General features: G+C 41.6%; 2 protein-coding genes and 1 long non-coding RNA gene across 3 annotated transcripts; 1 reads left to right on the top strand and 2 right to left on the bottom strand.

Moving 5' to 3' along the window:
• Window positions 1-4,651: 4,651 nt before the first annotated feature.
• Window positions 4,652-9,891, bottom strand: snrpc (small nuclear ribonucleoprotein polypeptide C). The gene is made up of 6 exons (XM_034585907.1): window positions 9,774-9,891; window positions 7,931-7,973; window positions 7,710-7,818; window positions 6,665-6,727; window positions 5,717-5,821; window positions 4,652-5,201 (listed from the first exon to the last, which is right to left on the bottom strand). Exons 1-6 carry the CDS (start codon window positions 9,779-9,781, stop codon window positions 5,080-5,082), a joined length of 450 nt encoding a protein of 149 aa, XP_034441798.1. The 5' UTR covers window positions 9,782-9,891; the 3' UTR covers window positions 4,652-5,079.
• Window positions 9,892-10,968: 1,077 nt separating this feature from the next.
• ilrun (inflammation and lipid regulator with UBA-like and NBR1-like domains) lies at window positions 10,969-19,246 on the top strand. Its single transcript, XM_034585906.1, has 5 exons — window positions 10,969-11,554; window positions 14,437-14,591; window positions 14,709-14,906; window positions 15,128-15,432; window positions 17,143-19,246. Exons 1-5 carry the CDS (start codon window positions 11,397-11,399, stop codon window positions 17,176-17,178), a joined length of 852 nt encoding a protein of 283 aa, XP_034441797.1. The 5' UTR covers window positions 10,969-11,396; the 3' UTR covers window positions 17,179-19,246.
• On the bottom strand, window positions 16,350-19,539 carry LOC117761731. Its single transcript, XR_004613875.1, has 3 exons — window positions 19,411-19,539; window positions 16,520-19,372; window positions 16,350-16,481 (listed from the first exon to the last, which is right to left on the bottom strand). It is a non-coding gene; the product is annotated as an uncharacterized LOC117761731 (long non-coding RNA).
• Between the last annotated feature and the right edge of the window lie 433 nt (window positions 19,540-19,972).

Raw genomic sequence — 19,972 nt, forward strand, 5'->3', positions numbered from 1 at the left:
TTTGAAACAAGCACATTCAAGACTGTCTCCCCGAGGCCAAGGGAAATGGATATTGATCTGGAGCCATGACTAAATGGATTAAATTACAGAGCAGTGTAGCAGGGGCACATCTTGGAGGGAGGAGGAGCGGAGGTAGAACATAGATGGAGGGGGAGAGACAAAAGGGAGCAGGAAAGGGAGAGATAGGAGGTATTGAAAAAGTCCAACTAAAATCTTTGCCTTGCAAACGGCTCGCTCTCATTCTTTGGATCAATAGTCCATCCCCCAGCATGCCCTGCTCCCGAGCATCCTCCTGGTCTTCACGCAGTCATGGGCCAATTGGCTTCAGAGGAATCGCCAGTCAGGGGATTATCATTTTTCATTCAACCAAGGCTGTTGAGTGTTAAGAATGCCAAATGCATACTGGGAGCAGTGGACGATGCATCATCAGGAATACACCACCCAAAACGATCCATCAGAGAAGCACAAATCGGGGCGGATCTAGCCGGTTGTCAATCGCGGTCAAACCTGTTCGGTCTCAGCAGATAATGAATCAGCAGTCGGCCTTAAGCCTCGCTCCTCCTCGGCCTTGTCGACGGGTCTGTGGGCAGCAGTGCAGAGAAAAGCCTCTGAGTGTTGATATTCGGGACATTAATGCGTTCACTTGTCTGACAGGAATATCAAGGAGGTGAGCATGAAGTGCACTGTTAAAAGAGAAATAGTCAAGTCAATTTCAAGGGAACAAATCTTCAACTAGAATGGGACTCGGTAGAGCACGTCCCTCCGCCGAGACCCAACAGTCGACTTCAATTCATTCAGACCGCACCAAACTCTACCCTCATAGAAATCAGTCACGAAAATATGACATTTTTCATCAGAGTTATTCCCAGGGACATTGGTGAAATAGTACCAAAAATGCCCTTTCTTGCAATATTAATAAAAGCTATAAGAAATGTCCTTTTTCGAGATCAAACCGCAATTTTTTTGTCTTGACCCGTGTCCCATCCTTCCACCAAGTCTCGTGGAAACCCGTGCGTAACCGTAATCTCCAGATCAGTCGTTGCGAGCAAGTGGGTCATTGATGACGTTTCTGACACGCGACGGACTAAACACGGAAAAAAATAAAAGCAATATCTCAGGATTCAAAAGGCATCATACACGTTGAAGACGCTGAAGAAGATGTCAACTTGGAAAGACAACGAGATTCAAGAGCTTTTTGGGGATAAGGGCAGAAGCTGATGTTGATAAACTGGTGATTTCCACTTCAACACCTGCATAGATCTGCCTATCCAGATACCACCATCATATTATAGACACAGAATTATAAACAGCTCACTTCAGCTCTACAGCAACTCAGTTTTCCTACTTTAACTTGGTTTGGCTTATTTTATTTTTGATCAGAGAGGAAAACCATGGGATTCACCTGAGACACGTGTACGATTCTGTGCAAGAAAAATAACTTTAAGGCCTTCAGATGTTTAGATTCTCATCCTGCATGCGGATCCGTCAGGGACGCGTCTGATCATGTCCCCAACTTATTCTGCAGCATGAAACAACGACCCCAAACATGCAGCCCCGAGTCTTAAAGAACTGTCTTCAGTGCTGAAAACAGATGGTTGCACGGCCCCCACAGAGCCCTGTACTCAACATCGTGGTGTCAGTCTGGGATTACATGAAGAGACAGAAGACACTGAGACAGACGAAATCCACAGAGTTCTCCGAGAAACTTGGAACAACATGAAAAACTGTGCACAAGTGAACGGAGGATAATTGGCGTTTCGAAGGTAAAGGGAGGTCACACAGTCTATTGATCGGATTTTAATACTTTCTTTTGAGTGCTCTCCCTCATTTAACTCTACTCACATGAGAACAAATAATTAAGAAACACTGAGAATCTCACACCCATACATGTTGGTAGGTATTTGCTGATAAGATATAAATAGACAGTAACTAAAGATGGATGATTCGTCTCCACTTCCTCCCACTATCCAGAAATGAAGCTAAAATATCCCAGATACAAAACCCCACCGTCTTGCGCCAATGACGTCCTTTGGAGTCAGAGTCTGCGCAGTTCAACCAATCAGGAGTCAGTCTCAGCTGTCAATCATGAGGTTTTTACTATGTTTTTCAGCATCAAATAACCAATTAAAACCAAACTTACCAGATGCCTTAAAATAACAGATGCCATGTTTGAGAAAAATGTATTTGATGTGTACTTTGACTGTTTAGTTGGACCCTTGTCCCGTCCACTAACCTGGAGGAGAGGAGCAGGATTCATGACCTCTATGAAGCCAGCAGGTGACAATCGTAAAACACTTTGGCTTCACTTTTATTGTGTCGGCCATCTTTAAATACAGTCTGTGTAGTCTATGTCTTTAGTGTATAGACGGTTATGTGCGTCTGCTTGTATTTATATATGAAACTACTACTGTATCTCAATGGGACCAACCTGGTTAAATAACAGTTGGAAAAACTATGAAAAAACATTAAAGACTAAAGACATTAATAGATTTTTATATAATAGGTTGTGAAATTTTATAGTGAGTAAGAGTGTTGAGTGACATTGAGTGAACATGAAAAAATGATTTTCTCATTTTACAAGTGAAAAACACAAGTTTACAAACAGTCTGACACTGAAATCCCAGATAAATAGTCTAACTCATCAGGTCTCATCTACTTATATTGAAAGAACCTTATTACTTGGTTTGTGGGCTGTTCCTTTTTCTTCAAATTGATGTTTTATACCCAAAAAATATAACTTTTGTCTTTTTAAAGTGCAGCTCATAGTAATAACACCATTGGGAGAATGTGGTTTTCTCCAAAAGGTCACTTCTCTTGATACAGTTGGAAAAAAACAATTGAAGTGAACAATAGCTTTTCCCTCCTATGACCTTAATTATAACATATTCGTCAGGATCAGGGCTTATTTCCTCAACTCCTGCACCTCTAATCATAACCCCACCCCCCCACCCCACACACACTCCACTTCATTCCCCTCGGGGCAGCGCTCCACGTCACAGGGAGATTGAATATTCATAAAGACTCCTGAATTCATACTACACACTGGTATCTGCCCAACATGTTCATAAAATGTGCATTAAATTGCTGTTATTCTGGTCCCGGTGATGTGCAGAGTGGAGGTTTATGGGACAGTTAATGGAGAGCGGCCATCAGATTCCCTGTAATCCACCAAAGTCTCTCTGAAGATTACAATTTACAACATGCATGACTGACAGATACCTAAAGTTTATCTGATGTGCTGCATCAGCTCGGGTCGTCTCTGCAGCTCTTTCCCTCCGGTCTGCAACTATATAAATTGGCAAACACGGCGTGAAGCATATGGCTGCTGCACCCAACAAGTTTGTTTTATCTCTTATACGTGGCCTAGAAATTTCTTAAACCATAAAGCCACAAAAATGTCCTCTGGGGGTGTGAGATACAAAGAAATTTGACAGTGCATGGAAGCACATAATCACACATCATTCCACTGTCCTGGGTTGCAATTTGCAGAGCACCGTGACTCTCTAGCGCCATCTGTTGAGAGGTTTTCCTAATTATACAGGCAGATGTTTGTGATGGATGCAGAAGTTTATAATCCAGCTCCGGGAGAGAAACAGTGAATTATTTCAAGGCACCGTCAACACAAATGTCAGCTGAGATAACGATTCACCGTCAGCCACAGATTCTTATGTAACAGCTGTAATTCCTCACATCACGCCTGACCGAATGAGCTAATGAGGGTCCGGTCAACCCTCTCATTTGCAGAGTGAAACAATATTTTTCCAACATCCATCTGTTTTATCCGCCTGTAACGTGCCGGCTGCGGTGAGGGGGGTGATGCTGAAAGGCTACAGCCTGTCCAGATCGCCAGGCTGTCACCGGGCGAACGTGCTCGACAAACACATTCACACCTTTAAGCAGCCAGAACATGTCAGATTCACTTAGGAAGACGCCAAGTGGCAGCGTGGGGGTTCATACAGAGGCATTTTTACTGTCCACAGTCAGTGATGACCTCAAATTACTAAATTTAGGAAGCTTGAATTCACCAACTCTGATTACAAGGCAGGAATAGACATTTTCTTTTGAATAAATACTTTAAATATTGATACACCTCAATTTATGAATGTTGGCTATACAAGTAAAAATTTAATTTGATGAATAATCAGCCAAATATTTCCAGAAATCAAGAAATTAAATCCTCTGCACTCTCCTCTTAGTTTTGCTACACTTGAGGACATTCTATTCGATTAACGTAAGAGTAAGTTTTGTGGTGTCACATAATTTTTAATACGACGGCTTGAAATGAGCCCAAACAGTGTCAATGAGCAGCTCTTAAAGATAAAAAAAAAAATTCACCAGATCTTTTGACGGATCCGCACCAAATTGCGCACACACACGCACACATTTAAATATCAGTCCTGTTAAATAGGTCCAATCAAGATCCATAAATGATTCCCAGGGAAAACTGTGAAGAATGCTTTTTCCAGGAAAGATTTAAAAAATTCCTGGATCCCTGCCAAAAGTTTTTGGTTCTTTCTTGTCAACCAAGTTTTGCGTAAATACGTTTGGTAGTTTTTGCGTAATTCTGCTGAAAAACAAACGTACAGGGGGGAATGCAGACGTATGAGCTTCACTGATAAACAAACATTATATGCAAAGTAAAATACGCAGGTTTGAAATCACTGTTTTATTTCTCGATGCAATGAAATACAACAAAAACATGTAAAACCTAAAACAAAGCAAAAAGACAAATAAAAAAATTGTATCAAAAACGCAGCGTAGCAGAGTGACAGGAGGTCATTTGGTCTTGATACTAACACGGGGGACGATGTTTTATTAAAGTACATTTTTAAAAAGGGGATCTGGAATTATTTCTGATGAGGTGGATATCAATAAATACCAAGATTCAAGCAGAAAAATAAAGTAATTATACAAAAAACGAATAATTACTTCAGGGACTTCAGCTTCGAAGGATGGAGAAAATGGACATTTGAAAATTAAAAAGTCGTATCGACAAAAAACCCAGATGTTAAACCAAGTGTCCTCGCTAGGCCGCGCGTCTGTTCGTGGCAACAAAGAACGGAGGAGATCCACTCGCTCTTATCTGTCTGGGCGCATCATGCCCGGCCTGACTGGCATCATCATCGGTCGAGGGTGACGCATCATGTGAGGTGGTCCTGGCATCATCTGCATGGGTCCTCCCATCGGCGGCCTCATGCCTCCTGAAAGTGACAAGGAGCAACCGCATTTCTTAATTAGATCTGAAGTGTGAAATTCATTACAATTTTATTTAGTGTGACAGTAAATGAAGCACAGGGAAATATCTTCCTCTTTTGGCTTTCTAAAAACTGTGAAAACTCACATTTGATTAGCCAAGGTTTCCAGTGACTTACTTTGATTACGGATTAATCTGTCAATTGTTTAGTAATAGTTTATTATATTGCTTATAAAATAAAATCTTAGGGAAAGGTCAAAAGAGCCAACAACAGCACAACATTTAATTTACCTCTTTAGTATTTGTTTTATTTTTTTAACTAAGAAATAAAAACTGAAAACCTTCAGATTTTGAGCATCAGGAACTAGAAGTTAGTTTTTTCCTTTAAAAAGGCACGTTATCCCGTATCAAATTGTTTCTGCAATTATTTCATATCATTAGTCAGAAGTCACCACCTGATTATTAATTTGCATGAAAAGATTCTGAATGTTCCTCAGAGGAAGAAGAAGAAGCTCGTCTTACCTGGTCCACCAGGCATCATCCCGTGTGGTGGAGGCCCCATCATGGGCATCATAGGAGGACCTCCCATAGGGGGTGTGGGCAGCATGCCTGGGCGTGGAGGACCACCTGTTTTACAAGACAACAAATGTTAGTGCTCAGTCGATGCTCAGACAATGTAGTAAGTACCTGAATTAGATCAGATTCACATGTGATCTAATTGTGATCACAGTGATTTTGAATTGGCCTCTCAGACTATGTGAATGGAGCAGTTGGGATATTGGCTGTGACTCAGGCTCGATAAACATGTTGTGTACGGCTCCGGGATTTAAACCAGGGCCCTGCTTCCCCCTCGTGACAAAGCAGGTGTCAATGTTTACAACTTGGATGAGAGGATGAAGCAGAACCCTCCTTCTGGTCATAAAAAGGAAAAGAAAACACAATGAAAGAGAATCACAGAAACAGCGATCAGGTAAACGCGTGTTCGCTCCTCTCTGTGTTTGATGTCAGCAAATAATTTAAGTCCTGTTGCAACAGATCTTTTCTGTGCTGAGGCGTTTTCAGCTGCTCCAACAAATCAAACACAATAAACCTTTGTGTTGCACCATCACAGTCAGGCTCAAAGTTACAGAGCAGCCCTGCAAGTGGTTGGCAAGCAAAGCAAAGACCGGCCCAGGAGAGACACTGCCCAGATTGATTAGTGAGACGCTAACATTACTGTGTGGTTTTTATTTGTGTAAAGTGTAAACTTAATTTTAATGGAGTGTAATCACCAAATACAGTGTTACTACAATTTATGTTCCACAACCCAGACTCGTCAGGTTTCATTTTACAACCAGGCTGTAGAATGAAAATATGTTCCATTATATCCAGTGGTTTGAAAGCTTAATTCAATTTGAATTTATGAGTATGAATTAAACAATAATAGGTTCTGTGTTACAGTAAATAAAATAAGACCATAGGCTGACTCACCTGGAGGAGGAGGACCACCAGGAAACGGCGTGGGAGGAATCTTTCCTTGTTGAAACGCAGCCGCTGAAGGAAGAAAATAAAAAAACATTAAACAAACATATTTCATGTACAACACACAATTTTCATATTGCTCTTTTGGTCTTTAGGAATTAAATTATCCCTGTTTGGTGCTCAAACAACACAATGTGAAGATGTGGTCTTTAATGAGGTCAAAAATAAAGTGTGTGGTCCAGAATCTGTTATGGTGACTGTCCACTACAATATTGAGTTTGCTATATTATACAACACTGATGAGAAGAAACTGTTTTTAGCATGATGGAAAAGTGTGTTTGAAGTATTTAGACATAAGAAACTGTCTGATAGAGATGAAGGGAGCAGCAATGACACTTGAAATGGAGGAGTTATTGCCAGTAATGGTAGAATATGTGACTTTAAGTCCTTATTTATGAAGATTTAAGTCTGTAAAACAACACATCACACCACACTGGACAACACTACTCTCCAGCATCAAACTGGCTTTGCAGCTCTTACGTGGATTAGTGGTTTCTAATCTCAGAGGCCCCCCCCCCAAGTAAGACAGTATACACAGTTAAAGCATGGAGCTTGGATACCCCACACACATGCATAAGTATGGTTTGAGTGGGCCGTGAAACAGGATTTACTCCAACATGAAATTTATTGCCTACATCTAAACATAGCACTAAATATGGAAAAGGGCAGCATGATGAGCCGTGCTTAGAGGAGGCGTGCGAACAGGACTACAGGAATCAGCAGTAATATGTGTGACTGCCACTAGAGGTCACTTTCATATTAAGATTGTCTCGCAGCACCCATGAGCTCAGTATCCCAAATGATCGACTGCTTGAAAACGTGTGTAAAGGACCTAAAGATTCCCTCCATGTTTTGTGTTTTAACCTCAAAACATTTTAGGCATCCGGATTATTTAGAATATTTTCCCTTTCAGATGTCCTGGAGAACAGATGCATCTTCTGGATGAGCAAACACCTTAGATTCACTCGGATAACGGAGACAATAGTTTGCTTACTTGTTTTATCGATCAGACTCTGAGCCTGCTCCTCCATCCACTTCTGGTAATAATCTTTGACATTTTCTTTGTGTTTTCGCCCGCTGCAGTGGGTTTTCCTCACCGATGGCTGGAGGGGAAACGGAAAACAGATTAATGGCTTTTTAACCGCAGGAGAACAGTGGATGAAGTGATTTATGCTTTTTCGACAATTTCATTTGGAACACGCAAACCCAACTTACCGAATCGTGTGTGAGGTAGGTGTCACAGTAATCACAATAAAACCTGTGGAAAGTTTAAAAATAAGAAATTAAAATGAGATTCTGATTTTATTCATATTCAGATTAAATATGCTTTAAATACATACACATTTTAAACCCATTGAATAGGCCTGGCTGGGTGAAATGATTAAAACACTCCCTTAAAAATAAGATGCATGTATTGCACAATATGTTCAACAAGACAATTCATGGGCTGGTTTAGAGAAAAGCAAAAAAACAATCTTCCAAGAATTTGTATTTCATTTTAGATGTATATAATATTTTCTAACCTTTCCATGTTCCCTTCTTTAAATTGATCTGAAAATTTGTTTAAAAAACGTGATAATTGATTTGTTCAGTGTAAAAATCCTAACTACTACTTTCTTACTTTCCCAGTTACTTATTTTATTGTGATGCTGCAGCTGCTTGGAAGATCAACGTGACGACCACAGCTACAACATTCATCTAGGAGCAAAGTTAAAGGTGATGTCGTTTTGTAACTTACTCCATCTTTAATGGTCGATAGTTCATTAATGAGTCAACTGCATATCACTTTCTCCATTGATCAATAATACGACAGAGATTTGTTTTTATTTCTCCCTGAGGCTCATATCTTCAAATGCCATCTACGACGAACAAAGACATAAAAATCCAATGTGAGATGTTGATTCATTTTCTGTTTATGGACTAATTGTTGCAGCTCTAGTCCAAATAATGTAAAAGTACCTGAAACCAGTTCTGACAAGACTAATGGGAGTGTAGGGTACCATTTAATGCATGTCGGATATCTAAGGTTTGGGAGTTAGTGTCTCGTGTACTGTGGATATAAGATGTAAATTGTAAATAGCAAAGAGAGGTCGTTTGAAGTTGACCTTTATGAATGAATATAACGAGATGGCTGAGGAAAACCATGCAACCCTGTGACACAGAGAACAAGAAGGAATGTGTTTATTATGAAGCTTAAAGTATGATTATGGAAACTGATGTATTTGCTTAAGTAATGACGGAGAATTGAAGTGTTTCCATAATCGTGAGAGTCAGTTTGCAGTTTAATAAGAACACACAGCGAAAACTAATGCAGCCTATAGTACAACATTCCTGCAAAAAATGTTGACCTTTCTAATGTATAGTTTTTTGTTGACACCGTTGTGGAGGTGTCGATTCAACTTTATGGTCATTTCAGAAGCTGTAGTTTGTAGTTTACTGACGTGTGATTCTACTATTTTGTCCTCTCCATTCATTTATCAGTTCAACAGCATCACATGGTTGAATCGACGCCTCTTAAACAGTTTGAACCCAGAAGTGAACAGTATAACTTAACATATGCATATATAAGATTAACTGCAGAGCTGTGGTACTACGCTGTATTATGTCTTTAACCAAGTTTCCCTAATAAAACTACCAGTTGAGCCGGGTGTAGTTGCTGGAAGACGAATGAAGACCGTGTGATGGTCTCGGTAAACTCCAGGAACATGCGACTAAATCGACGTTAATCGTCGGTTGTTTTCTCATCTGCACGAGTGTTGATTATCTATAAGCGAGTCTAGTGAATAACAGACGCCGTGAATTTCATGTTTGAGGAGTAAAACGAGAGTAAACATCTCGGTGCTTGTGGTTTGTTGGTTCGCTGGTAAATCGAGGTTCGCTCCAGCACATAGCCGCAGCCCGAACAAAGCAAGAAACAAAACGGGTCTGTTTGGTTAGTTTATCAAAATCTCTTTCATCCAGATTCTGTATTTAACACAAGTACTAACACTTGTTGAAATGAGCAGAGAGTGTAAACCAGAGGTTGATGACACAGAGATAAAACAACGTCTGTACTTACTTCGGCATGTTTCAGAATAAGCTCCGTCGAGAGCGCGGCGCCGGTGTGTTACGGATAAAAGTTCCGGCCGGATATGAGCTCTACAAACACTCCGTTCCGCCTGGAGGTCTTGTAGGCTTGATTACAGCGTGTGACCAAAATGTTTATGTTTGTTTTGGACAAACCAAAATACATTTAGATTTTTTTTTAAAGATTTTAACACTAAAGCCCAATAATTGTTCAATTAAAGATAGTGTTTGGAAGTTTATCACGAAGGACACGAGCAGCGGAAGTTGCTCTCCAGTCGTTTTCATCCCCGTGAAGTAGCACAAATACTCTCACACACAAATGTATATAAAAAATATCCAAAACTTTATTCATTAGAAATATATTTTAAAAAGTCTATTGACACTCTTTGCCTTCTGTACTCTCTCATTCATACAGCTTGTTTTAAATGGGCCAATATAAAGTGGATTCAACAAGTCCAATTATTTCATGTACAATTAAAACCAATTTAGTTACAAACAATATCTTATAAACACTGTATACAAATGTGAATATAGGCTATAGATAGTATATAATAGTAAAGATTGTTACAATATTTATTATCAGTCTATCTAAAGACATGCCATATGAAGACAAAGACACAAAAGAACCAACAGTGATGTAAAAGGATTACAAAAAGATACAATGTGACCAAAAAGAGATGAAAAATAACCACAAAATGACCCAAGAGATGCCAAATAAATGCAAAAAGATACAAAATGGCAACAGGGGGATACAAATGACTACAAAAGACTCAAAGCAACTACAAGAAGACACAAGATGACCACAAATACATGACAAATGAATACAAAACCATACTGAATTACCATAGAAAGATGTTGAACATGCAAAATAACCAAGGAAGAGGCAAGACGACCTGTGGGACCCAGAAAATGAGCACACACAGATGCCAGATGATTACAAAAAAAGATAATAAATGAGGATTCAAGGATGCAAAATGTCCACAGAGAGATGCCACATGGCTACAAAAGATGCAATATGACCAAATGAGATGAAAAATGACGACAAAATGACCTTAGAGACATGAAGGGTGACGGTAAGAAAAAGATGCAGCACGGCCACAAAAACGTCTTGAGCAGACTGAAGCCCAGCTGCAGACAAACCCAGCCCACGGAGCTGGGGCAGAACTGCGCACAGACTCGTCATTCGTCGTCACTCGGGTCTTTTCTACACGTCGGTGACCTCATCTACTATGTTTCATGCACAAATACAATCTTCCCACATGAAACCTGCACAGACTGAGGCGCTGGGCTGGAACGGAGCAGCTCGGCTCGGCTCGGCTCTAATTGGCGGCCCAATGAGAAGCGGGCTGCAAATAGCAACAGATGACGTGGACGCCCACCGTGTGATTGGCGAAGGGTGACGCGCGGGCTGCGGCGGCGTCAGACACCGTCCCCCCGCTGGTGCCATGCGCACTGCCGCTTGTTGTTGTGGAGCTGGCTGTTATGGCCGGACGAGGCCTCGGACCGAACTGAGAGAGGCATCCCCCGCCTCTCGTCCTCATCTTCCCTCCCCGTCCCAGCGCTACCTCCCCGGCCCCACGCACCGCGGGTCTCCGCCGCGGGACACCCCTCGCCCATGGAGGGCACCGACATGGACGTGGACGCGGAGCTCATGCAGAAGTTCAGCTGCATGGGCACCACGGACAAGGACGTCCTCATCTCGGAGTTCCAGAGGCTGCTGGGCTTCCAGCTCAACCCCGCCGGCTGCGCCTTCTTCCTGGACATGACGAACTGGTGAGTGCGGGGATGCGAGGGCCCCGAGTTGTCGGGCAGAAGCCGCCGCAGCGGCAGCGGCAGCGCGACGCTTTAATTAGCTTGTTAGCATGCGTGTGAATGCTAAAAGGCAAAAAAAATAACAATGGAGGCGGACACACGAGTTGAGGAGCCAGGGAGGGGGAATGGCAGGTAGCTCCTCGCCCGTCGCTTCGTGGCCACACGGAAGTGGAAGTTTTGTTTGTGTACTCGGGTGGACTGAATGTTTAACAAAAACACAAAAGAGGGAGCTAGCGAACCAGCGCGCGGGCTAATGCAGGCGCAGGGAACCCTCCGCGTAGATTATCAGCCATGTTACATAATCGTGCTCGGAGCCAGTTTAAACCTCGGTGGGAGACTCGACTCCCTTCACGCTGCTCCGCTGACGTAACCAGTCGTGATCGGCGGCTATCAGCTGCTTGACAACAAGTGGTCACGGTGGTCACTGTGGTCCCCCGATCAGCCGACAACCAGCTGATGGATGATCGATACCCAGATTCAAAGGGAGAAATCCACTCAACCACCAATTTCACCATAGTTCAGTGTTTTTTTCGTTTGGAGCGCGATGAGGTGAAGATGACATCACCTGGTATCAGTTTTGGTTTGATTCCGGGAAATCACAGTCAATCAAATCAATCAATCAATTAATCAACATTACCAATGGCTTTGATGTTTAGCCTTTGATGAAACTGTTGCAGAGAGGTGTAATTGTAATGTACGTCTGTGATTAACTCAATGTATTTGCTGAAGTAATGATGGAGAATTGGGAGTATTTCCGTAATCGTGTACAGACATTACATCTGAAATAATAGTTAAAAAACAACGCAGCCTTTACCTCAACATCCAGGGTCCGTTTACAGTTATTAAGTAGGTACACAGGTACAAGTATTACAGTCTAGTACAACTCCTCTGCAATTAATTCAACCTTTCTAATGGTTAAATGTTTAGTTTTTGTCGGAGCTGTTGCAGAGAGGTGTACATTCAACCTTATGGTTATTTGACAAGATGTAGTTTGCGGTTTACTGACACTCTCCGTTCACATCAGTGAGGGTTTAAAGCAGAACCACCTGTCTATATAATCCGGTACAGTTCAACAGCATCGCAATCTAAAATCTTCAAACAGCGTGAAGTCATTAATGTCTCAGAAAAAGAAATTAAGCAAAGGTATGGTCTTATTTTTTTAGAATTGGGGTCTTCCTGAATAAAAAGTTTGTCTCGTGGTCGTTTAAAGCTGCTCTCACACCAAATTTCCTGAACGGCTGTTTGTGAGAATGCAAATGTAAAACCCAGAGATTTGAGCTAGCACCATCATCATGTCAAGCATTCTTAGTTTGTTTATATAAACTAACTGCAACTACTAGCTTTCCGATTGACCTTGGCTGATCTGAAGTCCGGACATTTTTCTGCGATTTTCCGTATATGAGAACGCAAACGTACGAATCAGTTCCTCCTGACATGATTTTTCCTCCCTGGGAAAATGTCTGAAAAACGTCAGATTGAGCCCCACATGAGAATACAGTAGGAAAATGTCTGGAGTATTCACAGTGACTAAGTGATGGTGTTTCAAACATGCGTCAGATGTGACACTCAATATAAAAACAAGAATACCATTATCTCAGGATGAAAAAGAGCTGCCGTACACATTGGGAAGATAATGACGTTAAAGCGCTTTTGGTTTTTCAGTGTAATTTCTTCGTCATGTCCTGCCTCCTACACGCTCTGCCCAAGATCTCACCTGAATTTACAGGATATTTTCCTGTTTTTGCGAATTCATCTGACCCAGACACTCTCCTACTGCTTTCTACATATGTAGCAATGTCCGGACCCAATTTTCCGGAAATGTCTAGGAGTTAATGTCTGAAATTGACTTCAGTTTGACCTTTGATGCATCTTTTAATGGAGCTAAAAATGATTGACTTGAGTGTCATTCATAAACTAAATAAATTTTTTATCGAATCCTTTTTCACGCAGCCACTTCCATCACTTTGGTGTGTACAACCGAGTGCAGCTCTGTAAATGCCTTCGGGGAGAGCCTGACCTAAAGTGTGCGGTCCTTGGACTTTAGAAGAACCATGCACCCATTGGTTTTCAGATGTGATTGGACAACACTGAGCTCAAACTAGTTTTTCTGCTGAAAGGTCAAGATATTCTGGCTTTAGATACATCTCTGTTTTGTCCATTCTTTTTTTTAATAAGGCTCTTGCGTGTCCACCAACTTTGTGAAGCTCCCATGTAAATATCTGGCATTTGCTTTATGAAACAGTATCGCTGCTCTTGATCCCTGAGGGGAATGTTTTATTTCATAAACATGTTTTTAAAATGGTCATAACAGTTTCCCACAGCCCAAGTTGACGAATTTGAATTTGTTGTTTTATCCAACAAACTGACCCAAAATTAACAGTATTCTGTTAACAATCATTTAAAAAAATAATGATAAATAATGATATTTTAGATGCTGGAACAAGTGTTTTCCCCTATAAATTTGTCAATGAAAGAGATAAGAAGTATTTACAGTATATTGTCTGAGGAGTTTCTCTATTGTTCAGTATCTGTTGAGCCGTTGTCTGATTTGTCTTTTCGTGCTCAAGAGACTCAAAATACTACATGGCCATATAATACATTTATTTAATATTATAATTATATTCTTGGGTGTATTTTCTCTTTAACTGTCAGTGTCAGACGAGACGACTGTCATAGTTGATTATGCTGTTCAGTAGTTTGTGAGGAAACAAATCAGAAAGACGACATCAGCTGTATAGAGCAGAGTTCATCCCCCTGACTCAGCAAGTATCCGGTCAAAGTGACCAGGATTACTTTGGTAATGTCAACTCTTGATAACACATTTTCCCTTTCTGTTAACACAGGAACCTTCAGGCGGCTATCGGTGCATATTATGACTTTGAAAGTCCCAATGTGAACACACCATCCATGTCCTTTGTCGAAGATGTGACAATTGGAGAAGGAGAGTCCGTTCCTCCAGATACACCGTTTACAAAGACCTGGAGGATACAGAACACAGGTATGGATTATATTACATGCACACTCTCTAGCTCTGTGCACTGTAGTGTCGTATCAACCATGACGGGGTGTTGTTGTCGAGCTGTGTTTTAATTGCACCTATCTCTGTGTGTGACAGGTGCAGAGGCGTGGCCGCCTGGGGTTTGTCTCAAGTACATTGGTGGGGATCAGTTTGGGCACGTAAACACAGTTATGGTGAAGTCTCTAGACCCCCAGGAAATATCAGATGTTAGTGTGCAGATGCGAAGTCCCACAACTCCTGGCATGTACCAGGGTCAGTGGAGGATGTGTACAGCCACTGGGTTATTCTATGGAGGTAATGATTTGTTTAATTTCTTATCAGCTACTGTGATTCCCTTTTATTTTCCTTCTTCTATTCATCTGTGAATACATTTTATTTACAATTTCATCAAAATTCCTCTGGGTCCAATGTGAAGTCCCAAAATGTATTCTTATGTGTAACTAACTAAACCCAAAATATACAATATATCATCTTGTGTCCATCATGTAGTAAGCCCGTGCTGCTTGTCTTCACAGATGTAATCTGGGTGATCCTTAGCGTAGAAGTTGGAGGTCTCCTTGGCGTCACCCAGCAGCTGTCCTCCTTTGAGACAGAGTTCAACACCCAACCCCAACGGAACGTGCAGGGAGACTTCAACCCCTTCGCCTCGCCGCAGAAGAACAAGCACGACGCCACCGACAACAGTTTCAGAGAACCCGGTGGGGTGTGGGAACGCACACCGGAGCCAATCCAGCAAGATCAAAACGGACTGTCTCATAATGCTGTAAATAGGGCCTCAAATGGACTCCAAACCAATCTTTCTGTTGTGACTTATGGTCAGGTATGTATTCAACACATTTTAGATTTCATACTCCATAAAACTACTCTCCACTTCCCTGTCCTATGACAGTAGGACATGGCATGTTCCTATGGCAGCTTGCAAACTAAAATACAAGCTTCCATTCCCAGTATGTGTCTCCCCTGGCTGCTCTGATACATTGTGTGCTTCCTTCAGGGCTGACCCCGTACAATTGACTTTGGCCTTTTAAAAACATGCACATGCCCAGTGTACGTCGATGTGTTAGAACCAGCGGTCGTCTGGATCAGCAAGTTTACATCAAGAGGCGACACACTTTAACACTGTGTCCGAAATTTTAGAAATCAAACATGTTTAGTAATGTCATGTAATTAGTAAGGTCCAGACAAGCTACCGAACTTTGGTGATACCTAACTTCATCCAGGGACAATTTCTACTCCTCTAACTATTCTGTTTCAGAAATTATGGCTCTAGAACAAATAGAATCCCTGTTAACTTCAGCTCCATGTTATGATTGTTGCTAATGTATAATATAGGCTCTCTTTGTCCAAGTCTGTCTTAAAACAATAGTCAGGTGCCCATATGAACACTGAAGGGTTTACTCCTCATGCTAACAATGGTTTGAATGAAATCTGCTCTCTCGTCAGTTCCAATTTAAGTGTGTTTACTAATCAAATTGGAATCTTGAATCAAAGTTTGCGTGTTTTTAGTATAAATATCATATTTTAACGTCCCTCCACATTGAAATAAGGAAGGAAAGATGGCCTGGGGAACGAAAAAGGGGAATATACTAAAAACACAGCAATCTCATTTTACCTCAGAGGGCTGAAGCCTCATATTAGCCTCCTATATTTTCCATTACCATCTCTTTATCGCTTTCACCAGTTTTGTTTTCTGACGTGCAATTATCGTTTTAGTCAAATGATGCTGCTCGTGTGGTTATTGACTTAAACTCTTGTTAAAATCGTGCACTATGACCAACAGAAACGTTTTGCCACTGTTCTCTGCATTGCTTCTTTATTGGGATATGCATCAGTCCTCTGTTAAGGTAAAGTCCTCCGCCACTGCACCGACTTGTCGGCGTAACAACTTGTCAACTCGATTAAATCACCCGAATCAGTCAGGTGTGGCCACATTATTGTTATACTCTCCATGGTGGATAAACTGGTCTGTTGAGAAGCACTTAACCTCCATCAGCCAGTCCAGCCAGTTGGATAAATCATTCATTCTAAAGGACAATGACAGAGCTGCCTCAAAGTAACAAAGGATTGACACTGCCCAGAAACTGAGGAGCTGCCTTCAGACACGCACTGAACTCTGGGCATTGTATTAGGGAGAAAGCAATTGCCGGTCAGTTGCTCCGGACATTTTCTAGAACTTTACCCGCCAGCTCCCAAGTAAAGTGTCTGGAAAATACGCAAAAGAGTTGTCATACACGTAGAAGACATGGACGAAGATTTTAACTTGGAAAGACATTGATATTTGAGAGTTTTTGGCGATAAGGGCCGATGTAGGTGTTGATGGCTCTAGAACAACCCCTCTCCTGAATGTTTCGGACATTTTCCTGTTGTTCTGAACGCGTCTGACCCTGAGAATCTCCTGCCGCGTTCTTCATTTGAACGGCACATTCGGAAAAACGTCTAGAGTCTGGAGTTCACATCTGAAAATATAAGTACTGTAATTAAAAAGCTTTTTAATTTATAAGCTAATACCTGTTTTTCTAATTTTTTCCAGGGTATTCACGGACCCTTTCCCTTTGGACAGAGCTAGAATAACAGAAAGACCCCCCCTCTATGATGGATGATGAGCTGAACACCTTGGGAGTCCTTAATTTAAAGGAGTTGGAGGGGGGGGAGTGGACAGTTGTTTTATATTGACTCATGACAACCCTCTCCCCTGTCCATGGCCCTTTTCCACAGAAACACAAATTACAGTGAGGTGATGGATTGCATCTGCGACAGTGAAACATCCCCACCCGACATCAACACCTGGATTCGCATGTGTGAATGCTTCATTTTATTCTAAAAACCCTTAAAGATAGATACACACAACTATTTTTATTTACACTGTAAAACACAGCTAATTAAAGGGAAAATCTACCTTAAACAACCTACGTACAGTTCTGGTTTCCCCATGTCCCTTCAGGGTTCCTACACAGATCTGAACATGTTGGGGAAGTTGTTGGCGCACGGTACAAAACTTGATTTTGAGGCCTTTGTGGGAGAATTGTGATCTTTTACTCACCACACGAGTGGTTTTTAATAGAAGTGTGTGTGTGTGTGTGTGTGGGGAGTATTGCCGGTCTTCTCTCGACGACAGCCTTACACAAGTTTCACACACAAACCCGGGGATTAATGTGGGACGTTAAGCAGCTGGTGTGACAACGAGTATGACCTCACACACCAGCCGCATGGAAATGCCTGAGTTCAAGAAAGACCACAACAAAAAAGCTCTAGATAAATCTATGTGCTTTTGAAGCATCTCCTTACAGTATATACATGTCTTACAAGCTCTCACATCATTGGACTAAAAATGGATGATTTGGCTGTGTGAAGGTAGATAATGTGCCAGTATATCTATAAAATGTGGGTTTAATCACCTTGAGCGAGTAGCTGACTTCATGGAAGAACAACTTAGATGCTGACTTGATCGCCATGGCAATGGTGACCCTGACATGACGAGTTGCCGCTGGAATTTGACACCTTCAGGTCCAATAGTCTAATATAAGTTTACAGGGGTTTATTTTCTTTAATCAGTGTCTCAAAGGTTCAAATAAGTTGTGATCTAGTCCAGAATGAGATGATAAATTAGCACATTGTCAAACGTTGAGGTTGGATGTTCTGCTGTCATGTTTCAAGTATTTTTGTAGTTTAATGGATGTCACCACCAATATCCGACTATGTATTTTATTTATGGCTCAGAAGTTACGGTTGTAACTGGTGTTCATCCTTAAACAAGTAGCTCCTTGAACCCTGGTTGCTTCATTCTGTAAGAATAATCTTTTACATTATTCTGAAGCATTTATCACCCAAACATTTCACCATTTGCCCTTTTTTTTCTTTTTTTGAGAAAAACTTGCTATCAAATCCAAAACAACACAGCAGTGCCAGTCTTTCCTGTGACTTCTACAACACTGAGCAGCTCATCTCTGTGGTTATTAGAAGTAAAAAAGAAATCCATACTCATCAATGTCACAGCGCTCAGCCGCTAATTCCATACATGACATTTTAAGCATGTAAAGACGAGGGCAAACTCCTAAAATCATTGCAAAGAAATATATGGACGATCCCTGTGTAGGAACCCAATCTCTTCCAAAGATAAAGTCCAGACAACCAAGACACTAATCTGTGCTGTCATACAACAACTCAGTCTGCTGCTCCATTCAGACTGCATGGGACAGTGTGTGTGTGTTTTTGTTTGTTTGTTTGTGTGTTTGTTTTTGTTTTTTAAGGGTGGGGTTTTTGCTTTAAATAGATGCTGAAGTGCAAAAGGATGCAAGCGAGTTTGAGCCTGTGAGAAAGCTGAAAAAGCCATCTAAGTCCATTTTGCCTGGTGAGTGACTGTGTTTTCTGATGTCTACGGTATGTGTACTAGATATGTGCGTGTGTGTGCATGTATGTTAATGGTTTCTCTTTGGATTTAACTGACATTAAATGGTGTATACTACTTGGGCAAAGGAAGACGTGTCTATTCACACATACATGGAAATTGAGAGAGCTTTTACTAGGTGTGTACCTCTGAAGTATTTGAATTGTTCTGCATCGTTTGGATGAACCGACTCACTTATTGCTGATGTTATTTATTTGCTGTCACGTTGTGCATTGTAGGTGCAAAAAAAGAAGAAAAAAAAGTCCCATTTACAACCAGCAGGTGGTGCTAAAAATCAAACGACCAACTTGTCTGTGAGGATTCTAATTCATCCAGGGCGTGGGCAAACCGAAGCCCTGTTCACACCGTCAGAGATCTGATCACAAGTGGTCGGCTCTAAATCCCTCTGTTCACACCGGGCATTGCAATGTGTCCTCACGTGCCCCACACCCCCTCTGAATGTGGATTGAGTGTATTCAGGATGCATGTGGGTGCAGTCAGACCTGTACTTAGTGCTCATTGTGAAACAGGTCAGAGGACGTCAGCTGAGGAGGAGGAAAGATGCTGGTCATAGTGATCAGATCTAGAGTTGGATTCAGGGGCATTTTGGTGCCCTTACTTGTGATCAGATCACTGAGGATGGATGTTTGCAACAGGTCTGAACAGGGTCCGAGACATATTGAATCAAAGGCAACTGGAATCGGTTGTACAGACGTTTCACCGCTCAACAAAGATACTCTTTCATTTCTGACTTTAACAACAGTCATTAGAACAATTGAAGTCCCCCTGAGGCCAAGTGGGAATGGCTGTTAAATCTCCCCAGGAAGGGATGAAAGGACACTACTGCAGGTCAGGGATTAAGTGATGTTCACCAACTCCTCTCTACTTTGATGTTGATGGCCTCCTTCCTTCCATGTTCAAACTACCTGTCCTCCCTGTCTGCACATTGTTGCCATCGGAGGAGCATCCCATAGCC

This window comes from Hippoglossus hippoglossus, chromosome 5, assembly GCF_009819705.1.
Source record: "Hippoglossus hippoglossus isolate fHipHip1 chromosome 5, fHipHip1.pri, whole genome shotgun sequence".
In the NCBI taxonomy this organism is placed as follows: Eukaryota; Metazoa; Chordata; class Actinopteri; order Pleuronectiformes; family Pleuronectidae; genus Hippoglossus; species Hippoglossus hippoglossus.

Excerpts from the sequence above, each read along its gene's own strand:
- snrpc (XM_034585907.1), bottom strand. Across the intron at positions 5,822-6,664 it reads TGGTGGTCCTCCTCCTCCAG|GTGGTCCTCCACGCCCAGGC; the intron begins GTGAGTCAGCCT and ends CTTGTAAAACAG. Across the intron at positions 5,202-5,716 it reads GATGATGCCTGGTGGACCAG|GAGGCATGAGGCCGCCGATG; the intron begins GTAAGACGAGCT and ends TGTCACTTTCAG.
- ilrun (XM_034585906.1), top strand. The coding sequence starts at position 11,397 with ATGGAGGGCACCGACATGGACGTGGACGCGGAGCTCATGCAGAAGTTC. Across the intron at positions 11,555-14,436 it reads TTCCTGGACATGACGAACTG|GAACCTTCAGGCGGCTATCG; the intron begins GTGAGTGCGGGG and ends CTGTTAACACAG. Across the intron at positions 15,433-17,142 it reads CTGTTGTGACTTATGGTCAG|GGTATTCACGGACCCTTTCC; the intron begins GTATGTATTCAA and ends AATTTTTTCCAG.